The sequence below is a fragment of the Sorex fumeus genome, unplaced genomic scaffold, assembly GCF_029834395.1.
Source record: "Sorex fumeus unplaced genomic scaffold, SorFum_2.1 ptg000036l, whole genome shotgun sequence".
Taxonomy (NCBI): Eukaryota; Metazoa; Chordata; class Mammalia; order Eulipotyphla; family Soricidae; genus Sorex; species Sorex fumeus.
The window spans coordinates 14,654,862-14,675,360 of NW_026606093.1; the positions used below are offsets into that span (position 1 = coordinate 14,654,862).

The 20,499-nt window shown below is 42.7% G+C and overlaps 1 protein-coding gene across 2 annotated transcripts in view; it reads right to left on the reverse strand.

Annotated features, from left to right (window-relative positions):
• The window catches only part of GAS7 (growth arrest specific 7), a 287,236-nt gene that overhangs the window by 58,363 nt on the left and 208,374 nt on the right, over nt 1-20,499 (reverse strand). For both annotated transcript variants that reach the window (XM_056117931.1, XM_056117932.1), the window contains one exon: nt 6,586-6,666. In XM_056117931.1, the coding sequence (XP_055973906.1) occupies nt 6,586-6,666 (81 nt within the window). The remainder of the gene's footprint in view (nt 1-6,585; nt 6,667-20,499) is intronic.

Consider the following 20,499-nt stretch of genomic DNA (forward strand, 5'->3'; position numbering starts at 1 on the left):
TTTAATATACAGTATTTATTACAATTATAATAAACAATATTTATTAGTGTTACTATAAATAGCAATTAAGATAGTGTGGCATTGGTATAGATTCTTAGACAAACAGAATACAACTCAGAGTTCAGAGACAGACCCTCAAGTAAATGGACAGAAAATTTTCAATAAAGGATATAGTTAGATGAAGTGGAGCAAGGAAAGATTATTGAGCAAAGTATTCTGGAAATTATAGCCAGTCACATGTAAAAAAATAAAATAATAAATAAAGAACTTATACTCTTATCTCACACCATATAAAAAGTATCAGTTCAAAATGAATTAGAGAACTTGGTATCAACCTAATACCATACATTATATTAAGGTGAACATAGATAGAACCATTCCTGACACTAAATCTAGAAGAATTTTCAATAGTTCAATGCCATTAGCCAAGCAAACAGAAGCAAAAATAAATAGGACTACCTAAAATTAAAAGGCTTCTATATTGCAAAAATAAAAGATGATTAAAATGAAAAGAAATCCTATACAGAAACATTTTTTCACCACACATTTGACAGAGTAAATATCCAAAATGCTAACTTATTTTAACTTACTTTGACCTATAAAACAATAAAAAAGCAAACGTATTAAATAATGGAAGAAATCTGCCCAAAGAAAATTTACAGATGACTGATAGTTGAAAAGTGCTCTTCATGAGTTATTATCAGGGCAAGTCAAATCAAAACAATAATGAGTTTTACTTCATAACAGCGAGACTGTCATACATCAAAAAAGAATAAAATCAACCAGTGCTCGCAGGAATTTGGGGAAAGAAAAACCCTCATCTACTATCTAGTATTGGTGGGAATGCTGACTGGCTCTTGTCCAGTGACCCTTAGGCAGTGCTCAACAGAGATGTTATGAGTTACCCTAGAACAGTGCTTCTTCACTCTGCACTTGGCATTCAGGGCTATTGTAATTTTCATGCTGATATCTTGGGGTTCTGTGCTTTGAAGATGTATAGAAACATCTTTGGCTTCAAGCAATTGAAGGCAATGGTGACAGTAAAAAAAAAGTCTCCAGATACTGTCAATGTCCCCTAGTAGGCAAAAGTTACCCTAGAGCTGAGAATTTGTGTGCACTACTGCCAAAGAAGCTTAATATGTATGAACATGTGTTAGAAATACACGCATAAAAGTGCTTTGGTCTAAGAAGCTTCTGCACCTCAAAAGAATCAGTGACCAAAATGCAAAGAGTCTACAGAATGGGAAAGGATATTCACTGAATACACATCTGACAAGGGGTTGATATCAAGGATACATAAAGTACTGGTTGAACTCCTCAAGAAGAAAACATCCAACCCCACAGAAAAAATGGGGCAATGAAATGAACAGAAACTTTCTCAAAGAAGAAATCTGAATGGCAAAAAAGCACATGAGAAAATGCTCTACGTCATTAATCATCAGGGAGATGCAGATCAAAACCACAATGAGATACCATCTCACACCTCAGAGACTGGCCCACATCCAAAAGAACAAAAGCAACCGATGCTGGCGCAGATGTGGCAAGAAAGGAACACGCCTTCACTGATGGTGGGAATGCCGACTGGTTCAGACCTTTTGGCAAACAGTATGGACGATTCTCAAAAAATTAGAAATTGAGCTCCCATTTGACCCAGCAATACCACTCCTGGGAATATATCCCAGAGAGGCAAAAATGTATAGTTGAAGTGACATCTGCACTTGTTTGTTCATTGCAGCATTCTTTACAATAGCCAGAATCTGGAAAAAACTTGAGTGCCCAAGAACAGATGATTACTTAAAGAAACTTTGGTACATCTACACAATGGAGTTCTATGTAGCTGTTAGAAAAGATGAAGTCATGAAATTTACATACAAGTGGTACTACATGGAAAGTATCATGCTAAGCAAAATGAGTCAGAAAGAGAGGGATAGACATAAAAAGATCACATTCATCTGGGGGACATAAAGTAACAAAATAGGAGATTAATACCCAAGAATAGCCGAGATCAGTACCAGGAGGAGTACTCCATGGCTTAGAGGTCAGCTGGGCATTCTAGGGGAAAGGGCAGCTCAGATAGAGAAGGGAGCACCAAATAAAGGGTGTTTGGAGGATACTCCCAGGATGGGAGATGCATGTTGAAAGTAGACTATGGACAGAACATGATTGGCACTCAATGCCTCTTTTGCAGACCACCACATCCAAAAGGAGAGAGAAAACAAAAGGGAATGCCCTGCCACAGAGGCAGGGTGGGATGGGAGGGTGGATGGGGGTGGGAGGGATACTGGGATCCATGGTGGTGGAAAATGGGCACTGGTGGAGGGATGGGTATTTGATCGTTGTATAATCGAAACCCAAGCACAAAAATTTCTAAGCCTACAACTGTACCTCATGGTGTTTCACTAATAAAAATTAAAAAAATGAAAGTGCTTTGGCTTAGGCCATTTTGGAATGCTTAAGTGCACACTGAGTTTTCATAGAGAAGTAGAGTAGACAGGGTTACTAAATGCAGTTGACTACAGAGCCCTTTTGGCAGAGGACTTGACAGGCCTAAGATCCCTGAGACTTACTTCCCTTTGGGAAGCATCAGGTCCCTCAGAGTAAAAGCTGAAGCAGAAAGCCATTGTCCACACAGTCTGCCCACTTGCCCAACCACCAAATTAATTATCATCACTGATTTAAGCTGGAGCGATAGCACAGCGGTAGGGCGTTCGCCTTACAAGCGGCCAACATGGCCGACCCGAGTTCGATTCCTCCGCCCCTCTCGGAGAGCCCGGCAAGCCACCGAGAGTATTCCATATGCCAAACACAGTAACAACAAAGTCTCCAATGGAGACATTACTGGGCCCGCTCGAGCAAATCGACGATCAACGGGAGGGCCTTTACCTTTACCTTTTACCTTTACCTACCTCCCAGTCTGTTTTGGTCCCCTGGAAATCTGGATCCCCAGTGCTGGGGAGACTGAGGTCTCATTATGATAACTTAAAGAAAGAAAGCAGGTATTTGTCACGCCAAGGCCTCTTGGTCAGAATACTTGAGCCAGCTTCTTCCAGCCCCTCTTCTGGGAGCAAGCCCCACAAAAAAAAAATGTAGAGGGGACAGGATGCTGCTGGGGTTAATGCCCAAAAGAGCAGGATAACTCACTCAAAGGGGAATTCCTGACTAGCTCTGCCATCATAACCAGCTCTGTCACTGTGTTCTCCCCTGCGCCACCCCCTCACTGTGTGTGTGTGTGTGTGTGTGTGTACGTGCGCATGCGTGCATAATTGCATGCTCGAGAATCACTCCTGGTGGGGCGTGGGGGCACATATGTGGTACAGGGGAACAAAGCCAGGTGGCTGCATGCAAGGCAAGTGCCCTAACCACTGTACTATCTCTCCAGCCTGAGTGTCATCTGCCCTTCCATATGTCAAAACCCCAATTTGCCTACCCCATCCTGTTCTGCTCTATAGTCACACGATAGCTGAGTTTTTCTAGTGACTGGCTGGTCTAAAGCCAAACAGACATAAGGAAGAAACCCAGCACTGTTGTTACTATTATTACAAAAACACAACAAAAGAGAGGTAGTATATAAGAATTGTCTATTCTCAAACAACAGCTGAGAAGGCCAAATGGGTCCATTTCTGGCGATCTGGTCCAATAATTGGTATTCATACAACCCCTAGGAAGTCAATCATAAATGTCTACTACTTTCCTTGGGAGGTGGGGTGCTTTTTAAAAATCTTTTGAAAATTTAAGTTAAAAATGTGTATTTGTTTTACATATAATTTCAAAAATTAGAAAATTTGTAAAGATGTCTACCAGGAAGTTTCTACACATTTATAGTTCTCCCACACCTCATTTGATTTACTGTTTTATTTCTCCACCACATCAATTTCAAATTCAATTCGTTAGACAATTTATATAACTGTGAATAATACATTTTGATAGAAGTGTGGAAAGTACAGCTCTGGAACACTCTCACTGTGGTCTCCCTCCCCCAGATCCAGGATGGAAGTGTATTATGTTTTTAATTGTTTTATTAATTGAGGTTCTATGATTTACAATACTGTAATGGTGGTTTCCCATCCACACAATTCCAGCACTATACTCATCACTAGAGTACCAACCTCCCTCCGACAAAGGACCCCAAGATCCCTCCCTTTCAAGCTCCCTCCCCACAAACTCAGTTTTGTGGTTTAATTCTCTGGAGTTGTGATAATTTTTTGGTTTTGGGCCATACCCGGTGGTGCTCAGAGATCACTTCTAGCAGGCTCGGGGATCACATGGAGTGCTGGGGATAGAACCTAGGTCTGCTGCATAAAAGGCAAGTACTGTACTTGCTATACTATCACTCAGCCCCTGTCCTTTTATGTTCATCTGTTGCATCATCATGGCCTATGGTGCTCTCCTTAACCCTCTAGTGCTCCACAAGGGATATGAAGGCTCCCAGCTTCCCACCTGATCAACTGATGAAATCCCTGCTACTGCTGCTCTACTCTCCTGTTCAGTTACAAACATCTGTCACATTTTCAAAGAAATTAAGTTTTAAATCCTGAATTGGAACCACAACTACCACTTCCAGACTTTGACTCTAGGATGATACCTCTTACCAAAAACTAATAAATCAAGTTTAAACACCAATAATTAGGGAAGAGAGGTAGCTCAGCAAACAGGTACTTGTCTTACACACAGACAGTCCAGGTTCGATTCCTAGAGCCACACTTGGTCGCTCAGCTCCAGCTCACACCAGAAGTGATCCTTTAGGGTTGACCCTGGAGTAATCTCGGGAGCACTGCTGGATGTAGTCCCAAAACAAACAAACAAAAACCCTCATAGCATGATTGTGTCTACATTTACAGTTCCCTCACAGGCTTTCCTTGAGACTTGGGGGGATCAATGAAAGGAACAGAAAGATGAAGTTCCCTCCTTCCTTAGGAGCTGAGCATGGAGTGTGGGAAGTGTGCTGAGGGCAATGAAATAGCACAGGGGTTGAATTCAAAGTGACGGGTGAGGCCTCTAAAGTGAGATGTTAGGGAAGGCTTTTTGAAGGGGGTGACGCTGAAAATAGGGTTAAAAAATAAATTTAAAATATAAGATCTATGGGGCTGGAGTGATAGCACAGTGGGTAGGGTGTTTGCCTTGCACGCAGCCAACATGACTGATACAGGTTCCATTCCCAGAACCCCATATGGTCCCCTGAGCACCGCCAGGAGCAATTCCTGAGTGCACGAGCCAGGAGTAACCCCTGAGCATCGCCGGGTGTGACCCAAAGAAAAGCAAAAAAAAGCAAAAAAAAAAAAGGATCTAAACCATGAGAAGCCCAAAGCTATGCCCTCCTTTGCATGTCCTCCGACCTGCCTGGGGGTGGGGGAGTCTTATAATTAGCTGTCTTGTAAAAGGAAAAAATATCCCACCTATTAAAGGAATGCCTCCATTAAATATCTGCTATTCTTTACCTTTGCAGACAGAACTCAACACTTTCAGAAGAAATCACATTTTCTTTCCAGAAATGTTTGAATGTTCAGTTCTGTTTGATTGTCAGCTCATAAATATCTTTCTCCTTTTGACGTCTTCACATATGGGATATAAAGGAACACAGTAGGTGTATAATAAACACCAAAGGCAACAGAAAACTGAGAAATGGTCTTCCATAGGGAGCTACCACAGGAGAAGGATGGGGGAGGGACAGTGAAGGTGAGGGGAGACACTAAGACAGTGGTATAGGGAAGTACACAGTCTGGAAAAGGGTCTGGTGAGGAACTGTGTTACATGTGAGATCTACATGAATAGCATTATAAACCATGGGGCCTGAAGAATTTTTATTTTAGATATGCTCCTCAATGGCTCCCCAGGTACCCCAGGAGTGTGCGCTGGGTTCATAGATGGCCACTCACTGAAGCCAGGGCCTGTTGGCTTTGCTGGCTGTGGACATCCAGAGGGGTGCCCCTGATGACCTGGGCACAAGTGGGACTCATGGAGATGCCAGGAACAGAAATTTCAATCTTGACTAACTATAGACTGAATGATGGTCACTCAATACCTCTATTGCAAACCACAGCACCCATAAGGAGAGAGAGAGCAAAAGGGAATGCCCTGCCACAGAGGTAGGGTTGGGGTGGTAGGAGGGATGCTGGGATCATTGGTGGTAGAGAATGGGTAGTGGTGAAGGGATGGGTACTTGATCATTGTATGACTGAAATGTAAGCACAAAAGTTTGTAAGTCTGTAACTGCACCTCGCAGTGATTCATTAAAAATAAATAAATAATTTTTATAAATTTTAAAAAAAGAATTTTTCTTTTAAATCTTTTTTTCTTTAGTCCTAGACTTTAATGCCTTTGGGAATGCTATGGAACAGTTCTGTCTCAGCTTCAAAACCACCAGCAGCCTTCTCGATGTAAACACTCGATAGGACAGAGGGAAGAAAACCACCAGAGATGCAGCTAACTGCCAGGGAGACGCCATTCTGCAGGAAGGAGCCCTGTCAGCACCCTTGTTCCCAAGACCCCATCCTGGGCTCAGTCTCTGAGCTTTCCATGTGGAATGAAGGTGGGCATGTGCTTACCAACAATCATCCCCTACTGTCTAAAGTAATGGGCACACAATACCTGTTGGAGGCAGAGAGCTCCTGTGAGGACCAGGGCTGGCTGGAATCCCAGAAGAACCGCTGGGACGCTCCCAGGTGGTCTCTGTTTGAAAAAATGACAAAAAGCACATTACTTTGAGAGTTTCCCCAGGAGAAGTCTCCAATGTCACAGGGCTGCAAAAACAAACACTGGGTGTTTTGTGACATGTATTTTTCAAGTACTTCTGAAATGAGAAAACCTTGAAAATTATACACCCTGATAATTTATTTTACAATTCATAAACTTTTACCAGGAGAATCAGATATTCATTTCTGTGTTGAGCCACATCCAGCAGTGCTCAGGGACTACTTTTGGCTTTGTACTCAGGGATCACTACTGGCAGACTTGGGGACCATATGTGATGCCTGAGAAAGAACCAGGGTGGGCTGTAAGCAAGACAAGTGCCCTGCCCACTGCTTTCTTGCTTTGGCCAAGAATAAGATAATTTTATTTATAGCTGGAGCCATAGCACAGCAGTACGGCGTTTGCCTTGCATGCAGCCAACATGGCCGACCCGAGTTCGATTCCTCTGACCCTCTCGGAGAGCCTGGCAAGCTACTGAGAGTATCTCGCCCGCACGGCAGAGCCTGGCAAGCTCCCCGTGACGTATTCGATATGGCAGACACAGTAACAACAAAGTCTCCAATGGAGACGTTACTGGGCCCACTCGAGCAAATCGATGATCAACGGGAGGGTCTTTACTTTACTTACATTATATTTATACTTTTGGAGTACACTGAACGTCTATGGATTTTTCACTTTCTAGCACATAAGCTTATATTTGAGAAGTTAGCAATTTGGTATGACTGGTATTACAAAGCAGGATTATAACAAAATAGGCTATGTTGTATTGAAGTGGTATCAAATTCTAACATCTAATCCCTGTCCCTGTCCTCCCGTTGTTCATCGATTTGCTCAAGCGGGCCCAGTAAAGTCTCCATTGTGACAATTGTTACTGTGTTTGGCATATCGAATACGTCATGGGGAGCTTGTCAGGCTTTGCTGTGCGGGCGAGATACTCTCAGAGGCTTGCCAGGCTCTCCGAGAGGGGTGGAAGAATCTAACTCAGGTCAGCCATGTTTACAGGATAGAAATTCATGTAAATTGATTTTATATATTAAAGTATGTAAATTCTGTATTAAAACATGGAATTTCATATTGAAGCAGGTAGGCCAATATGTAAAGGTAGCCCTTTACATATGGCAATGATAAATAATACATCACTGACCCTAAGGCTGCCAGAACCCACCTTGTGGACACAGGAACTAAGGGCTAATACTTTTACCTTGGGTCAGCACAGACCCAGAGAAGGTTGGCTCCCCCTCCTTGAGAAACTCTAGTAGTCACAAAGGCAAGGAAAGGAAAAGCAAAGAAGACCATTAACTACTGCCAACTCTACCCCTTGGAAACCATCCTAGTAATGGACTCTTACCTAGGTAGAGAGCCCTATAAAAGCCAACTTGAGGGGCTGAAGCAATAGCACAGTGGGTAGGATATTTGCCTTGCATGCGGCTGACCTAGGTTAGATTCCCAGCATCCCATATGGTCCCCTGAGCACCACCAGGGGTAAGACCCTGAGTACTGAGTCAGGATTAATCCCTGAGCATCTCTGGGTGTGACTCAAAAAAAGCAAAAAAAAAAAAAAAAGCCAACTTGAACAAAAGAAGTGTCTGCATATGCTGTCCAAGCCTATGTATGTGTGTGTTGCCTGTATCTACGTGTTGCTGCTGAGTGCATGTGGTACCTGGGCACATGTGTTGTCTGCATCTCCCTTTTTGAGATTAAATACTTTCATATTTAATGCTGGAATGTGTATTTGGGCTCCCTCTCAACTTTGAAGAAGTCCACGTTCTCTCTTGAGTATATTACTCTCTCTCTCTCTCTTTCTCTCTCTCTTCACCCTGAACTGGGGAATTCTGTGTTTTCTCTTGAGCACACTTTCTTTCTTTCTTTCTTTCTTTCTTTCTTTCTTTCTTTCTTTCTTTTTCTTTCTTTTTTCTTTTTCTTCCTTTTCTCTCCCTCCCTCCCTCCCTCCCTCCCTCCCTCCCTCCCTCCTTGCTTCCTACTTCCTTCCTTCCTCTCTGTTTTTCACTCTCTCCTTCCTCAGAACTTCCAAATAAAATGAATTTTATTTCACTGTTCATTTTCTGAAATTCTTTTCTGACAGAAAGGCAAGAACTCAAAAAGGTTTGGGTAAGGTCTAAGACTGACTTTCCTTTCCTGAAAGGAGCAAAGCTCACAGCAAACTAAATCAGTTTTAGATTTCCCCTCCCCAGCTGTTCCCTTACAGAGGTGGATAAAAAGAAAAGAGCAGATTCCCATCCCTTCCAGAATCTGACAAGTCTCTCCTTCCTGATGTATAGACAGGAAGGGCCCCTTTGGCAATGGAATTCCTAGGATGTAATAAAATCAATAGCCCAAGGCTGCAAAGAGCCTACCTTATGAACTCAGGTGAAAACCAGGCACCTGACAACAGACCCAGAGCAGGCTGGACCCCTCACCAGCTCCAAAACAAGCTCCAGCAGGAACAAAGGCCAGGAAAGGAATTTCAAAGAAGACAATGGACCATTCCCAACTCTACCGCCTTGGCAATTACCCTAGCAACAGACTCTTACCTAGCTAAGAGCCCCACATGGGGCACCTTGGGAAAAAACTATAAAAGCCACCTTGAACAAATGATGGGAGAGCATATGCTGCCTAAGCATATGAGCCCATGTGACTGAGCACATGTGTCACCCACATCTCCCCTCTTGAGATGTGTACTGGGGTTTTCTCTACCTCTGGAGGAGCCAGCACTTTCCCTTACGTGTATTACTTTCTCTTTGCTCTTCCTCCTTCCCTTTCCTAAAAGCTTCCAAATAAAATCTGTTTTTATTTAACTGCTTATTTACTCCTGAAATTCCTTTGTAAGAAAGACAAGGACTCAGAAACCTTGGGTAAGGCCTAGGACTGACCTTTCCAGCAAAGAGCATTTTCTCACTATAGTCTGAGTCCGTTGCTCCCTGATATTTTGGGTGGAGGGGGTCAAATCCCATGACAACAAGACCAGGTGGGATGCCAGGTGTGGCTTGAAAAACGGCTGGCAGGACTTGAGATCCAATGCTGTGCAGGGGCTCACTGCAGACTTTATCAGTTCTAGCATTTCCAGCTGGTCACGTGGTGGCAGTGGGGGATGGGAGAAAATTATCATCTCTCTCTGCCCCACCTCACTCACATAAGCCACCAGTGTAGCCACCAACTTCTCCTTTAGCATGTTTTTAATGTTTCATGGAACTGTGTTGGTTTGCATAGAACCAGAAAAAAAGTCTTTCTTCTCTGTAGTAGGAGCAATCCCTCATACAGATAGGAAATCTCAAAGCCAAATACAGTACTCCAGAACCCTTTGGCAGAGTGTTAAGAGTTTGAAGTCGACCACCCCTCAAAGACAGAGAACAGAGCTGATATAATGCAAATCACATAGCAAGGTTTATTGTTCCAACTAGCTGGGGTCCAAGTATCTGCCTGATGCAGCGGGCTTTAACAAAGACCTTGAGCACTAAATTCAACAAGTTCTTATACTTCTCATTTATTCAACAACTTCATTCTAGTGTTAGAGTGCAATACTAAACTATTTTCACTTGTGCATTCCTCAACTATTTTCACTATCTAGGTCCTAATCTTTGATGATCATCTGATCTTCTGCTTAAAAGGGAATGAGATTAAACTAGCAGGTACTGTTATAACTCTACCAACTTTAGGACTGGAAGCTAGTTAGCTGGCTTATGAACGAACTGGAAATTGTCTCTGCTATGGCAAACAAGGAATGACCATAGCATAGCGGTAGGGCATTTGCCTTACAAGCGGCCAACATGGCCGACCCGAGTTCGATTCCTCCGCCCCTCTCGGGGAGCCCGGCAAGCTACCCAGAGTATTCGATATGCCAAACACAGTAACAACAAAGTCTCCAATGGAGACGTTACTGGGCCCGCTTGAGCAAATCAACGATCAATGGGAGGGCCTTTACCTTTACCTTTATAATGACTGACCTCTGGGCCCTGTCCTCAGCATCAAGAAAAAGTCCTGAAAACCAGTATCTTTCCCAGACCTGGATGGATCTCTTTCTGCTAGATCACTCCTACAGGAGGTGAGAATTCTGAGGCCATCTCCAGCTAATCATGCTGAACTCCGAATCTTCTGATCTTTACATTAGGTAACTCAGACATAATGGATAAAATTATTAATGAATTTATTAATATAAGACACTTATAATAAGTCACCCCAAATGGATCTCCAATCTTGCTGTTATTATGCAAAAGGACAAGTCTAGCTTATTAAGTCTCCTGGCAAATTTAAAGTGAAGATGGAGAGAAAACTGTGTTTCTGTAATTTGCCTTTTGTAGAAATTAGATTCCAGTTCTACAGAGGTGAATGAACAAAATATATTCTAGTAGGCTGAATTTAAAAGGTACCTCCTTGGGTAATTCTGATGAAACGTGGTTTCCTTGTAGAAGTAGATTAGTCATGGAGGGACTTAATGAACATTGCACATGCTGTTACTAATCCAACCAGGATAGTAGAAGCTAGAGCTTTACCAGAGAGAACTTCAATTGAAAAGGCAGACATGCTAGTTTTTGAGCTTGCAATAGGCTAAAAGACTTACAAGTAAACATCTATAGCACTGTAGCACTGTCCTCCCGTTGTTCATTGATTTGTTTAAGCAGGCACCAGTAATGTCTCACAACAAACTGTGAGACTTGTTGTTACTGTTTTTGGCATATCGAATACGTCACAGGTAGTTTGCCAGGCTTTGCCACGCGGGCAAGATACTCTCTGTAGCTTGCTGGGCTTTCTGAGAGGGGCGGAGGAATTGAACCTGAGTCGGCTGCGTGCAAGGCAAATGCCCTACCCACTGTGTTATCACTCCATCCCAAACATCTATACTGATTCTAAATATTATTTCTTAGTTCTATATGAAAATGGAGTCATTTGGAAAGAACAAGGATTTTTAACAGCTAAAAATAGTCCAACAAAGCTTGGGAAAGAAATTCTATAACTATTGGGGGCAGTGCAGGCCCTCAAGGAAATAGCTGTTATGCACTGCAGTGGTTGAAAAAGAAAAGAATAGTGAGATAATTAATGGAATCATCAGGCAGATACTGTAGCTAGAAAAACAGTCCATCCTGTTCCATCATGGGATTTATACTCATCCAGAGATGATTATAAGCTTGAATACTTTGCAGAAGAGAAATAATGGGCATGGCAACAAGGTTTTCAAAGGGAAACTAACGGATGGTTTATTAAAGAAGAAAAACTGCTTATTCTTGAGCTGATGCAGTGGAAAATTACTAAAAGATTACATGAGGAAGAGATTCTTTAACAACTTGAGTGAAAACTCTCTTTCATGGGAAGAGGCTGACAGTAAGAGAAGTAACTCAAAGCTCTGCTTTATGTGCCATCTTCAAACACAGTAAGAATCCTGGTCTCCCTCTCCTGGCACCATATGTTGAACATTGAGGAACTTATCCAGGGAGACTGGAAGCTTGACTTTACATATCCTGAATGTGTCTAAACGTTCAGGGTATAACTATCGGTTTTTATGACACTTTCCCTTGGTTGCCAGAAGCCTTTCCAACCTGAATTGAGAAAGTTAGGGAGTACTTAAGGTGTAACTTAAAGAAATAATCTTCAGATTTGGCTTACCCAGGTCATAACAGAGTGACAATGGGACTTCTTTTACTTCTAAAGTCACCTAGGATTTAACCTCTGTCCTAAAGATTAGTTATCAATTCCACAGGGTGTGGCATCATCAATTATCAAGAAACTTGTGAAAATTCAATCATACCCTTAAAAGGATATTAGAGAAGTAATGTCAAGAAACCTATGAGTAGTGACTTTCCCTTTTAGCTATAGCCCTTCTTAGATATAGAATAGTTCCAAAAGCAAAGCTTCAACTGAGTTCCTTTTGAACTGCTAATATGGCAGGCTATTTTTTTAAAAATTTTTATTAGTGAGACATCATGAGGTACAGTTGTAGACTTACAAATTTTTGTGCTTGGGTTTTAATTATACAATGATAAAATACCTATCCCTCCACTAGTGCCCATTTCCCACCATCACGGATCCCAGTATCCCTTCCACCCCCCTCCCCCGCATCCCACCCTGCCTCTGTGGCAGGGCATTTCCTTTTGTTCTCTCTCTCTTATTGGGTGTTGTGGTTTGCAAAAGAGGCGATGGGTGACAATCATGTTTGGTCTATAGTCTACTTTCAGCATGCTTGTTCCATCCTGGGAGGATCCTCCGAACACCATTTATTTGGTGCTCCCTTCTCTGTCTGAGCTCCCTTTTCCCCTAGCATGTGTGGCTGGCCTCCAAGCCATGGAGTGAACCTCATTGTACATATCTCGGCTATTCTTGGGTGTTAGTCTCCCATTTTCTTATTTTAGTTCCCCAGATGAAAGCAATCTTTCTATGTCTGTCCCTCTCTATCTGACTCATTTCACTTAGCATGATACTTTCCATGTAGTACCACTTGTATGTAAATTTCATGACTTCGTCTTTTCTAACAGCTACATAGTACTCCACTGTGTAAATGTACCAAAGTTTCTTTAACCAGTCATCTGTTCTCAGGCACTCAGGTTTTTTCCAGATTCTGGCTATTATAAAGAGTGCATGGCAGGCTATTTTTATCCACAGATTTCTTATTGAATTCAAGGTTTAGAAATATGTTGTTAATCTTGGACAATTGCTACAGGAAATTCAGGAATATGAAAATGCTGTTTTACCTTACCCAAACAAAGAATTACCTCCAAACAAAATTCAGCCTAGCTTTACGAAACTCCCATGTTTCTTAAGACTTGGCAAAGAAAACCATCAACTCCTCCCAACTTACCCCTTGGCCACCACCCTAACAACTGACTCTCACCTAAGTAGACAGCCCCAGGGACAAGTTGGGAAAAGCCTGTAAAAGCCACCTTGGAGTGAAGGAAGTCTGGATCCCCTTCAGATCAACTATCGCCTAAGTGGAAGGGATATTACCAAGTTATCCTGAGCACTCCCAGAGCTGTGAAACTTAGCTGAATTTCTAGTTAGGTTCATATTCCCAGGATAAAATCAGTTACATCTATTCCAAGCAGTGATGTGACTATGACAGATGTCAGCCTACTCCTATGATCCCAATGATGACTGAAAACTTCTTTTTAAAGAAAAACTAGAGAATACTGCTCTGATCTAAAAGCTAAGATGCTACATGATATTCTTTATATTTAAAATTGCTCCTAATAATATTTATCGGCATGCAGCTGATAGAAACAGAGACATATTTCTGTAGTGAACCCACCAGAATGCAAAAGAAATAAATCAAAGTACATGTTGGGTATGTAGGCTTATGACCCTATCTAGTACCTCAGAGTTGCCCTTTTCAAGAAAAAGATTGGCCAGCCTTCTAGAGCTCGTAAGTCTGTAAAATAAACTCTTTCTTTCTTTAAATATCTTTATTACGAGGTCTAATATAGATGAATGGCCTGTGTTTCCATATCCATAAGAGAACCTGAATACATGAGTCCTTGCCTATCAAACAAACTCATGGTTCAGAATTATTTTTCATTCTTATAATCTTATTGATAGATATAATGCTATGCTGCTTGAGATTTTTGTTGTTTTAAGTTCTGTTGTTATCATTCCAGAGACAGTATTTTCTTTTTTTTTTCCCTTTATTTTATTTTATTTTTTTAAAGTTGTAGATTTACAATTTTTTGTGCTTTGGTTTCAATTATACAATGATCAGATACCCATCCCTCCACCAGTGCCCATTTTCCACCACCATGGATAATATCCCTCCCACCCCCATCCCCCCATCCCCCCTGGAGAGACAGTATTTTCTAAAACAGCAAAACACTCACTCAAGGACAGAGAAAAGGCTATCTACTGCTTAAATTCTAATCATGTCCTTTCTTTTCAGGTGTTGAGACTGACAACTCTGAAGTCCAATAAATCACTGCCTGTTCTCCATTAAAATTTAAGTAGCATGATGTTTCACCCCTTACACAGGCGGAGTCTACAGTTCTTTTGTCAGAAGCTCCAGAAGTCTGGACCTTCAACCATTTTCCCCTTAAAGATTTAAGATAGTGAAATCTCAGGAGGGTGGGGGTGGGGAATATGAAGCAGACGGGTGAAAAGGGAAAGAGCCCCTGCCTCTCATAGCAATGAGTTCTTGGGAAGTAATAAAACCAACTTAGCCTAAGGTCCCCAGGACCCACCTTGAGGACACAGGAAGTGAGGCCTGTCACAACTGCAGGCCCAGATAAAGCTAGACCCCCACTTCCAAGGAAACCCCAGTAGGTAGAAACCAAGAAAGAAATGGCAAAGAAATCCATCAACTCCTCCCAACTTACCCCTTGGCCACCACCCTAAAAACTGACTCTCACCTAAGTAGACAGCCCCAGGGACAAGTTGGGAAAAGCCTGTAAAAGCCACCTTGGAGTGAAGGAGGCAGAAGCACATGCTGCTGGCATATACATGGGCCTTCCGACGTTCATATCTAATGCTGGGATGTGTCCTGGGGCTCTCTCTCCACTCTGGAGAAGCCCATGCTTTCTCTTGAGCATGGATCTTACCTTACCCCTCTTTACCTCCCTTTATTTTTCAAATAACTTGTTATCCTTCCTGGTTCTTCTCCTCCTGGAATTCTGTTTTCTTTTTGTTTTTTTTTTTGAGAAACCCCTGGTGATGATCACAAGTTACTCCTGAGTGTTCAGGGGACCGTATGGGATGTTGCAGATCAAATTCAGTTTAGTTATGTGCAAAACTTGCTATCTTTCTGTGCTATCTTTCTGACCCCTCATCTGATGTTTTTTTTTTCCCCCTGAGAGGAAAAGGCAATGGACCTGAAAGGCCTGGGTAATTCCCAGGACTGACTTTTAATTCTTGTAAAGAGCAAGGCTCACAGCAAACTATTATCAGCCCTAGATTTCCCAGTCCCTGAGTGGTGGAGGTGGATATAGAGAAAGTTGCAGATTCCCTTATAGAGAAAGTTGCAGATTCCCTTCTCTTCTGCTGCTTCTCTCCTCCCCACTTCATGTAACTCACTTGGGGACCTCCACCAACATCACTTTCTATTTTCAATGACTTCTTTCAACTAGAATTCAAGAGGACCAGAGAGATTCATTTTTGTCTAAGCTCTGCCTCTAATCTGTTGTATGGCCCTGGACAAGTTACACTGCCTCTCTGGTCTTTAAATTCTCAATCACATAAGAAGTGATTAGGCCAACAGGTCTCCTGGGAGGCTAATCTGTAACTGATCCTCCCTTTCAAAGAAAACCCCTGCCTCTGAAGGATGCCTAAGCAGACAGGCAGAGGACAGAAAGAGCATTTTGATGGCACACTGTTGATTTCCATCTAATGGGTAGTTCCATTCTCTAGGGACAGAGTTCCCTGACAGGAGGAAAGATCCCTGAGGATAACATTCTCTGTGCTGCTCTCTCTTCCCCATTGGCAGCCAATGCTACAATCAAATTCCAAAGAAAACCAGAAGCTCTCCTACCATATTAGTCTGTGGAGTCCTGCCAGTATTACTAATTTTTTTAAATTATTGAATCACAATAAATTATCAAGTTACAAAGTTACCCATGATGGAGTTTCAGGCATACACTGTTCCAACACCAATCCCTTCACTAGTGTCACCTTCCCTCAACCAATGTTCCTAATTTCCCTCCCACCCACCACCCACCCACCCTCCCGTCTGCCTCAATGGAATGCGCTGTTCCCTTTCTCTTCTTTATCCCTTTAAAGCACTGTGGGTTGCAGTGCTGTTACTGAAAGCATATCATGCATACCACTTTATGTCCTTTCAACACTGAGTTCTCATCAAAATTGTCTATCTCCCCCTATCATTGTTATAGTGGTCCCTTCCCTGGCGTAACCCCCTCACCCCTACTATTACAGGCTTCCTAAAAAGGACAAGTTTTCCATCTCTTTGTCTCTGTTGTCATTGGGCATTATTCTCCTGCAATGCATCTTTATGTTCTGCAAAGGAATGAGATCATTGTGTATCTCCATCCCTGTGATTTATTTCACTCATCATGATATTCTATAGGATATTCTACAGATTCGTCATGTTTCACCAAATTTCATGACTTCATCTTTTCTAATGGCTGTCTAGTATTCCATTGTGTATATATAACATAGCTTAAGTCATTGGTTCTTGGGCACTTGGGTTGTTTCCAGATTTGGGCAATTGTAAACACAGCTGCAATGAACACAGGCTGGCAATAAACTGAACAAATACCAAAAGGAGTATGGAGAGAGATAACCTGTGCCCATAAAGTTAGTGACAAGTCTTGAGCCAGATTCAGTTTACAGAATCTGCAATGCTGTACTGCTGGGAGACTGATGGGAGACTGATATGTATTACAAAATAAACAAAGTGTGAATTTATTCAAAAGGAATGAAGGAAGGAAGGAAGGAAGGAAGGAAGGAAGGAAGGAAGGAAGGAAGGAAGGGAGGGAGGGAGGGAGGGAGGGAGGGAGGGAGGGAAGAGAGCATGCCTGTTGCTGTTGTGAGGACTCTGCTGTTTTTATCTCCTGGCAATAAGGAGGTCCTAATTAGTGAACTGAGTTATCCTCCTTACTATGTAACCCAGGCTGGGGCGATAGCACAGAAGGTAGGGCTTTTGCCTTGCACGCGGCCTACCTGGGTTCTATTCCTCCATCCCTCTCTTGAGAGTCTGGCAAGCTACCGAGAGTATCCTGCTGGCACAGCAGAGCCTGGCAAGCTCTGTGTGGTGTATTTGATATGCCAAAAACAATAATGACAAGTCTCACAATGGAGACATTACTGGTGCCTGCTTGAGCAAATCGATGAACAACAGTACAGTACTACAGGGCTACTATGTAACCAGCCAGTCAGCCCTGTGTGCTATAACATGCAAAAAACAGAGCCTAACTTTAAGATACTTTAGTGGAGAAGCTACTATTCCTGGTTCTTCCTCTCCACAGCCTCTCATTTGTAGGGATCTAAGAGCAGGAAAGTCCTCAGGAACAAATGCCTGAATCAAGAACTGGTCCTGTTGCCTATGTGTTTTCACAGTGGAACTCTAATTACCGAACCCAGAGACTGGCATGGCATCATGAGCTGAGGGTGGGCTGGTGGAGGCTCTGACATCACAGGCTACTGAGTCCCAGTAGGGAGGTCTTGCCCTGTATTCAATATCCAGGGTTGTTCTTGGGACAAAATCACCCATAGGAAGGACGTCATTTCAAGGTTTTTTCAATAAATGACTCCCTTAAACAATTTACAGCACATTGGGTTCCTTGACAAAAGCAAACCAAAACTGATAGGTTAGTTTTCCTCATTACCCTAGATTGATGGATGTACTTTACATTTCCTAGGGTTCCACTCCATATTTCAGGACACTAGTTCATTCCAGAGCATTAAAACCCTTCTAGATGAGCTCTGCCATGCAGGCTTCAAAGGTTCTGGGGGTACAAAAGCCGAGGAAGAAATAAAACAAGTTCTCACAAGTTTTAGAGATTGCTGAGTCACCAATTCACAATGAACATTTTTTGTATAAGAGGAAATCTTTCTTTTTTTTTTTCTTTTGTTTCTTGGGAAACACCTGGACTACTACTACCCTCAGGGATTACTCCTGGTTTTACATTTAGGGGTCATTCCTAGTAGTGTCCAGGGCACTAGGGATTGAACCAAGATTAACCAAGCATAAGGCAAATGTCCTACACACCCAAATGTCTCTCAAACCTAGAGTGACTTTAAATTGTTAGAGTCCAGAATGTTAGAGTCTGGAGTCGACCACCCCTCAAGGACAGAGAACAGAGCTGATAATGCAAATAACATAGCAAGGTTTATTGTTCAAGCTAGCTGGGGTCCAAGTATCCACCCGATGCAGTGGGTTTCAACAAGGACCCCGAGCACTAAATTCAGCAGGTTCTTATACTTTCATTTTGACAAGTAAGCATTTCTCAATAATTTTCATTCTAGCAGGTGTGCATTTCTCAGTTACTTTCATTTCAGCATATGTGCGTTACTCAACTATTTTCATGTGTGTATTACCTAACTACTTTCACTATTTATAAGGTCCTGTCCTGTCCTGTCCTCCCATACTTCCTCAATTTGTTTGAGCGGGCACCAGTAACGTCTCACAACAAATTGTGAGATTTGTTGTTACTGTTTTTGGCATATTGAATGCCAGGCTTTGCCATGAAGGTGAGATACTCCCAGTAGCTTGCCAGGCTCTCTGAGAGGTGCAGAGGAATCGAACCCAGGTCGGAGGCATGAAAGGCAAACATCCTACCATACATCACTTGATCACTTGACATCCCGTTACTCATCGATTTTCTTGAGTGGGCGCCAGTAACATCTCCATTCGTCCCTGTCGCATGTAGCCCAGTGGTGTCTGCTCGCTCCAGGAACACAAAGAGCCTCAAACTGATCGTTCAGGGTGTTGACAAAGAAGTCTAACCACCTAGTAGATGGGCGGACAAGCAATCTTTTGATGTCCCGTGGAATTCAGTAGGTAATGACTCTAGTCCAGCGGTCATCTCCAAATCGCATTTCGTGTCCAGCCTATCTGATTTTCGATGCCTTGGCAAATGAGACAGCGTCCCTGATTCTTAATCGTCAATGGAGGTCAGAACTATGGATTCTTTCTCTCATTTGAGTGAAGCGTGATACTCCAAGCATAGCATTTTCAATTCCTCTTTGGGAGACCTAAATAGCGTTCTCATCCTGTTTTCATAGGGCCCAGGTCTCTGAGGCATATGTTAATGCAGGAAGAATAGTGGAATCAAAGAGATGTGCCCAGAGCCGGAGGTTCTTCATCCTCTTAGCTATTTCTTTGATGCTCTTGAAGGCGTTCCAAGCAGCTCTCTTCCTCTTGTGCAACTCAGGTGCCAGGTCATTCGTCATGTTGACTTTTTGACCTAGGTACATATAACTGTTGTATTCGGAGATGGTTGTTCCATTAAGAGTGAATGGAACATCAGGAATGAGACCGTTTCTCATGAACATTGTCTTCATGAGATTCAGCTCATGGTTGAAGTCGGCCATCATTTGTGCCGCTTGGCTAATGTTTGGTGTCATTAGAATGATGTAATCAGCGAAGCAGAGGTGGTGTAGTTGCTGACCATCTATCTTCACTCCCATTCCTTCTCATTCCAGTCATCGCATGATGTTCTCAAGGGTGGCACTGAAGAGTTTTGGTGAAATGGTTATCACCCTGCCAAACCCCTCTCTTGACATGGATGATCACTTCCTTGTAGAGTGGCGAGATCCTGATAGTGAATTTGTAATACAGCTCATGGAGGATCCTGATGTATTGAGTTGGAACACCCTGTTTGGCCAGGGCTTGGATGACTGCTTCAGTCTCAACAGAATCAAAGGCCTTCTTTAAATCAATGAATGTTAGATAGAGTGGCATCTTGAACTCCTGAGAAACCTCAATGAGCTTGGTTATGTGTGGATATGGTCAATTGTGCTGAATCCTTTCCGGAACCCAGCTTGCTCGCGTGGTTGTCCTTCATCTAGTGTTCTGCCAATCTTCTTCAGGATGACCAAGTGAACAGCTTGTAGAGGACAGACAATAGGCAGATCAGGCGATGGTTGCCAATGTTGTGGATGTCTCCCTTCTTGTACTGTAGAACAGTCTTGCTGGCTTTCCATTGGGATGGAACCCTGCATTCAGATGGTAGTGTGTGAAGAGCAGAGCCATACATATGTATTTTTTTCTTTATCTTCTCTTGGCCTGCATCATCTGGCTCACCTCCTGGCAATTACATTCGGAGGTCTAACCTCATTCCAGGGACCTAATCTTTGATGATTATCGCGTTTTGCAACCCCCACCCCTACTTACCAGGAATGAACTAGTTCCTCATTCCTGGAAGAGGCCCAGACTGCTCAAAGGTCACA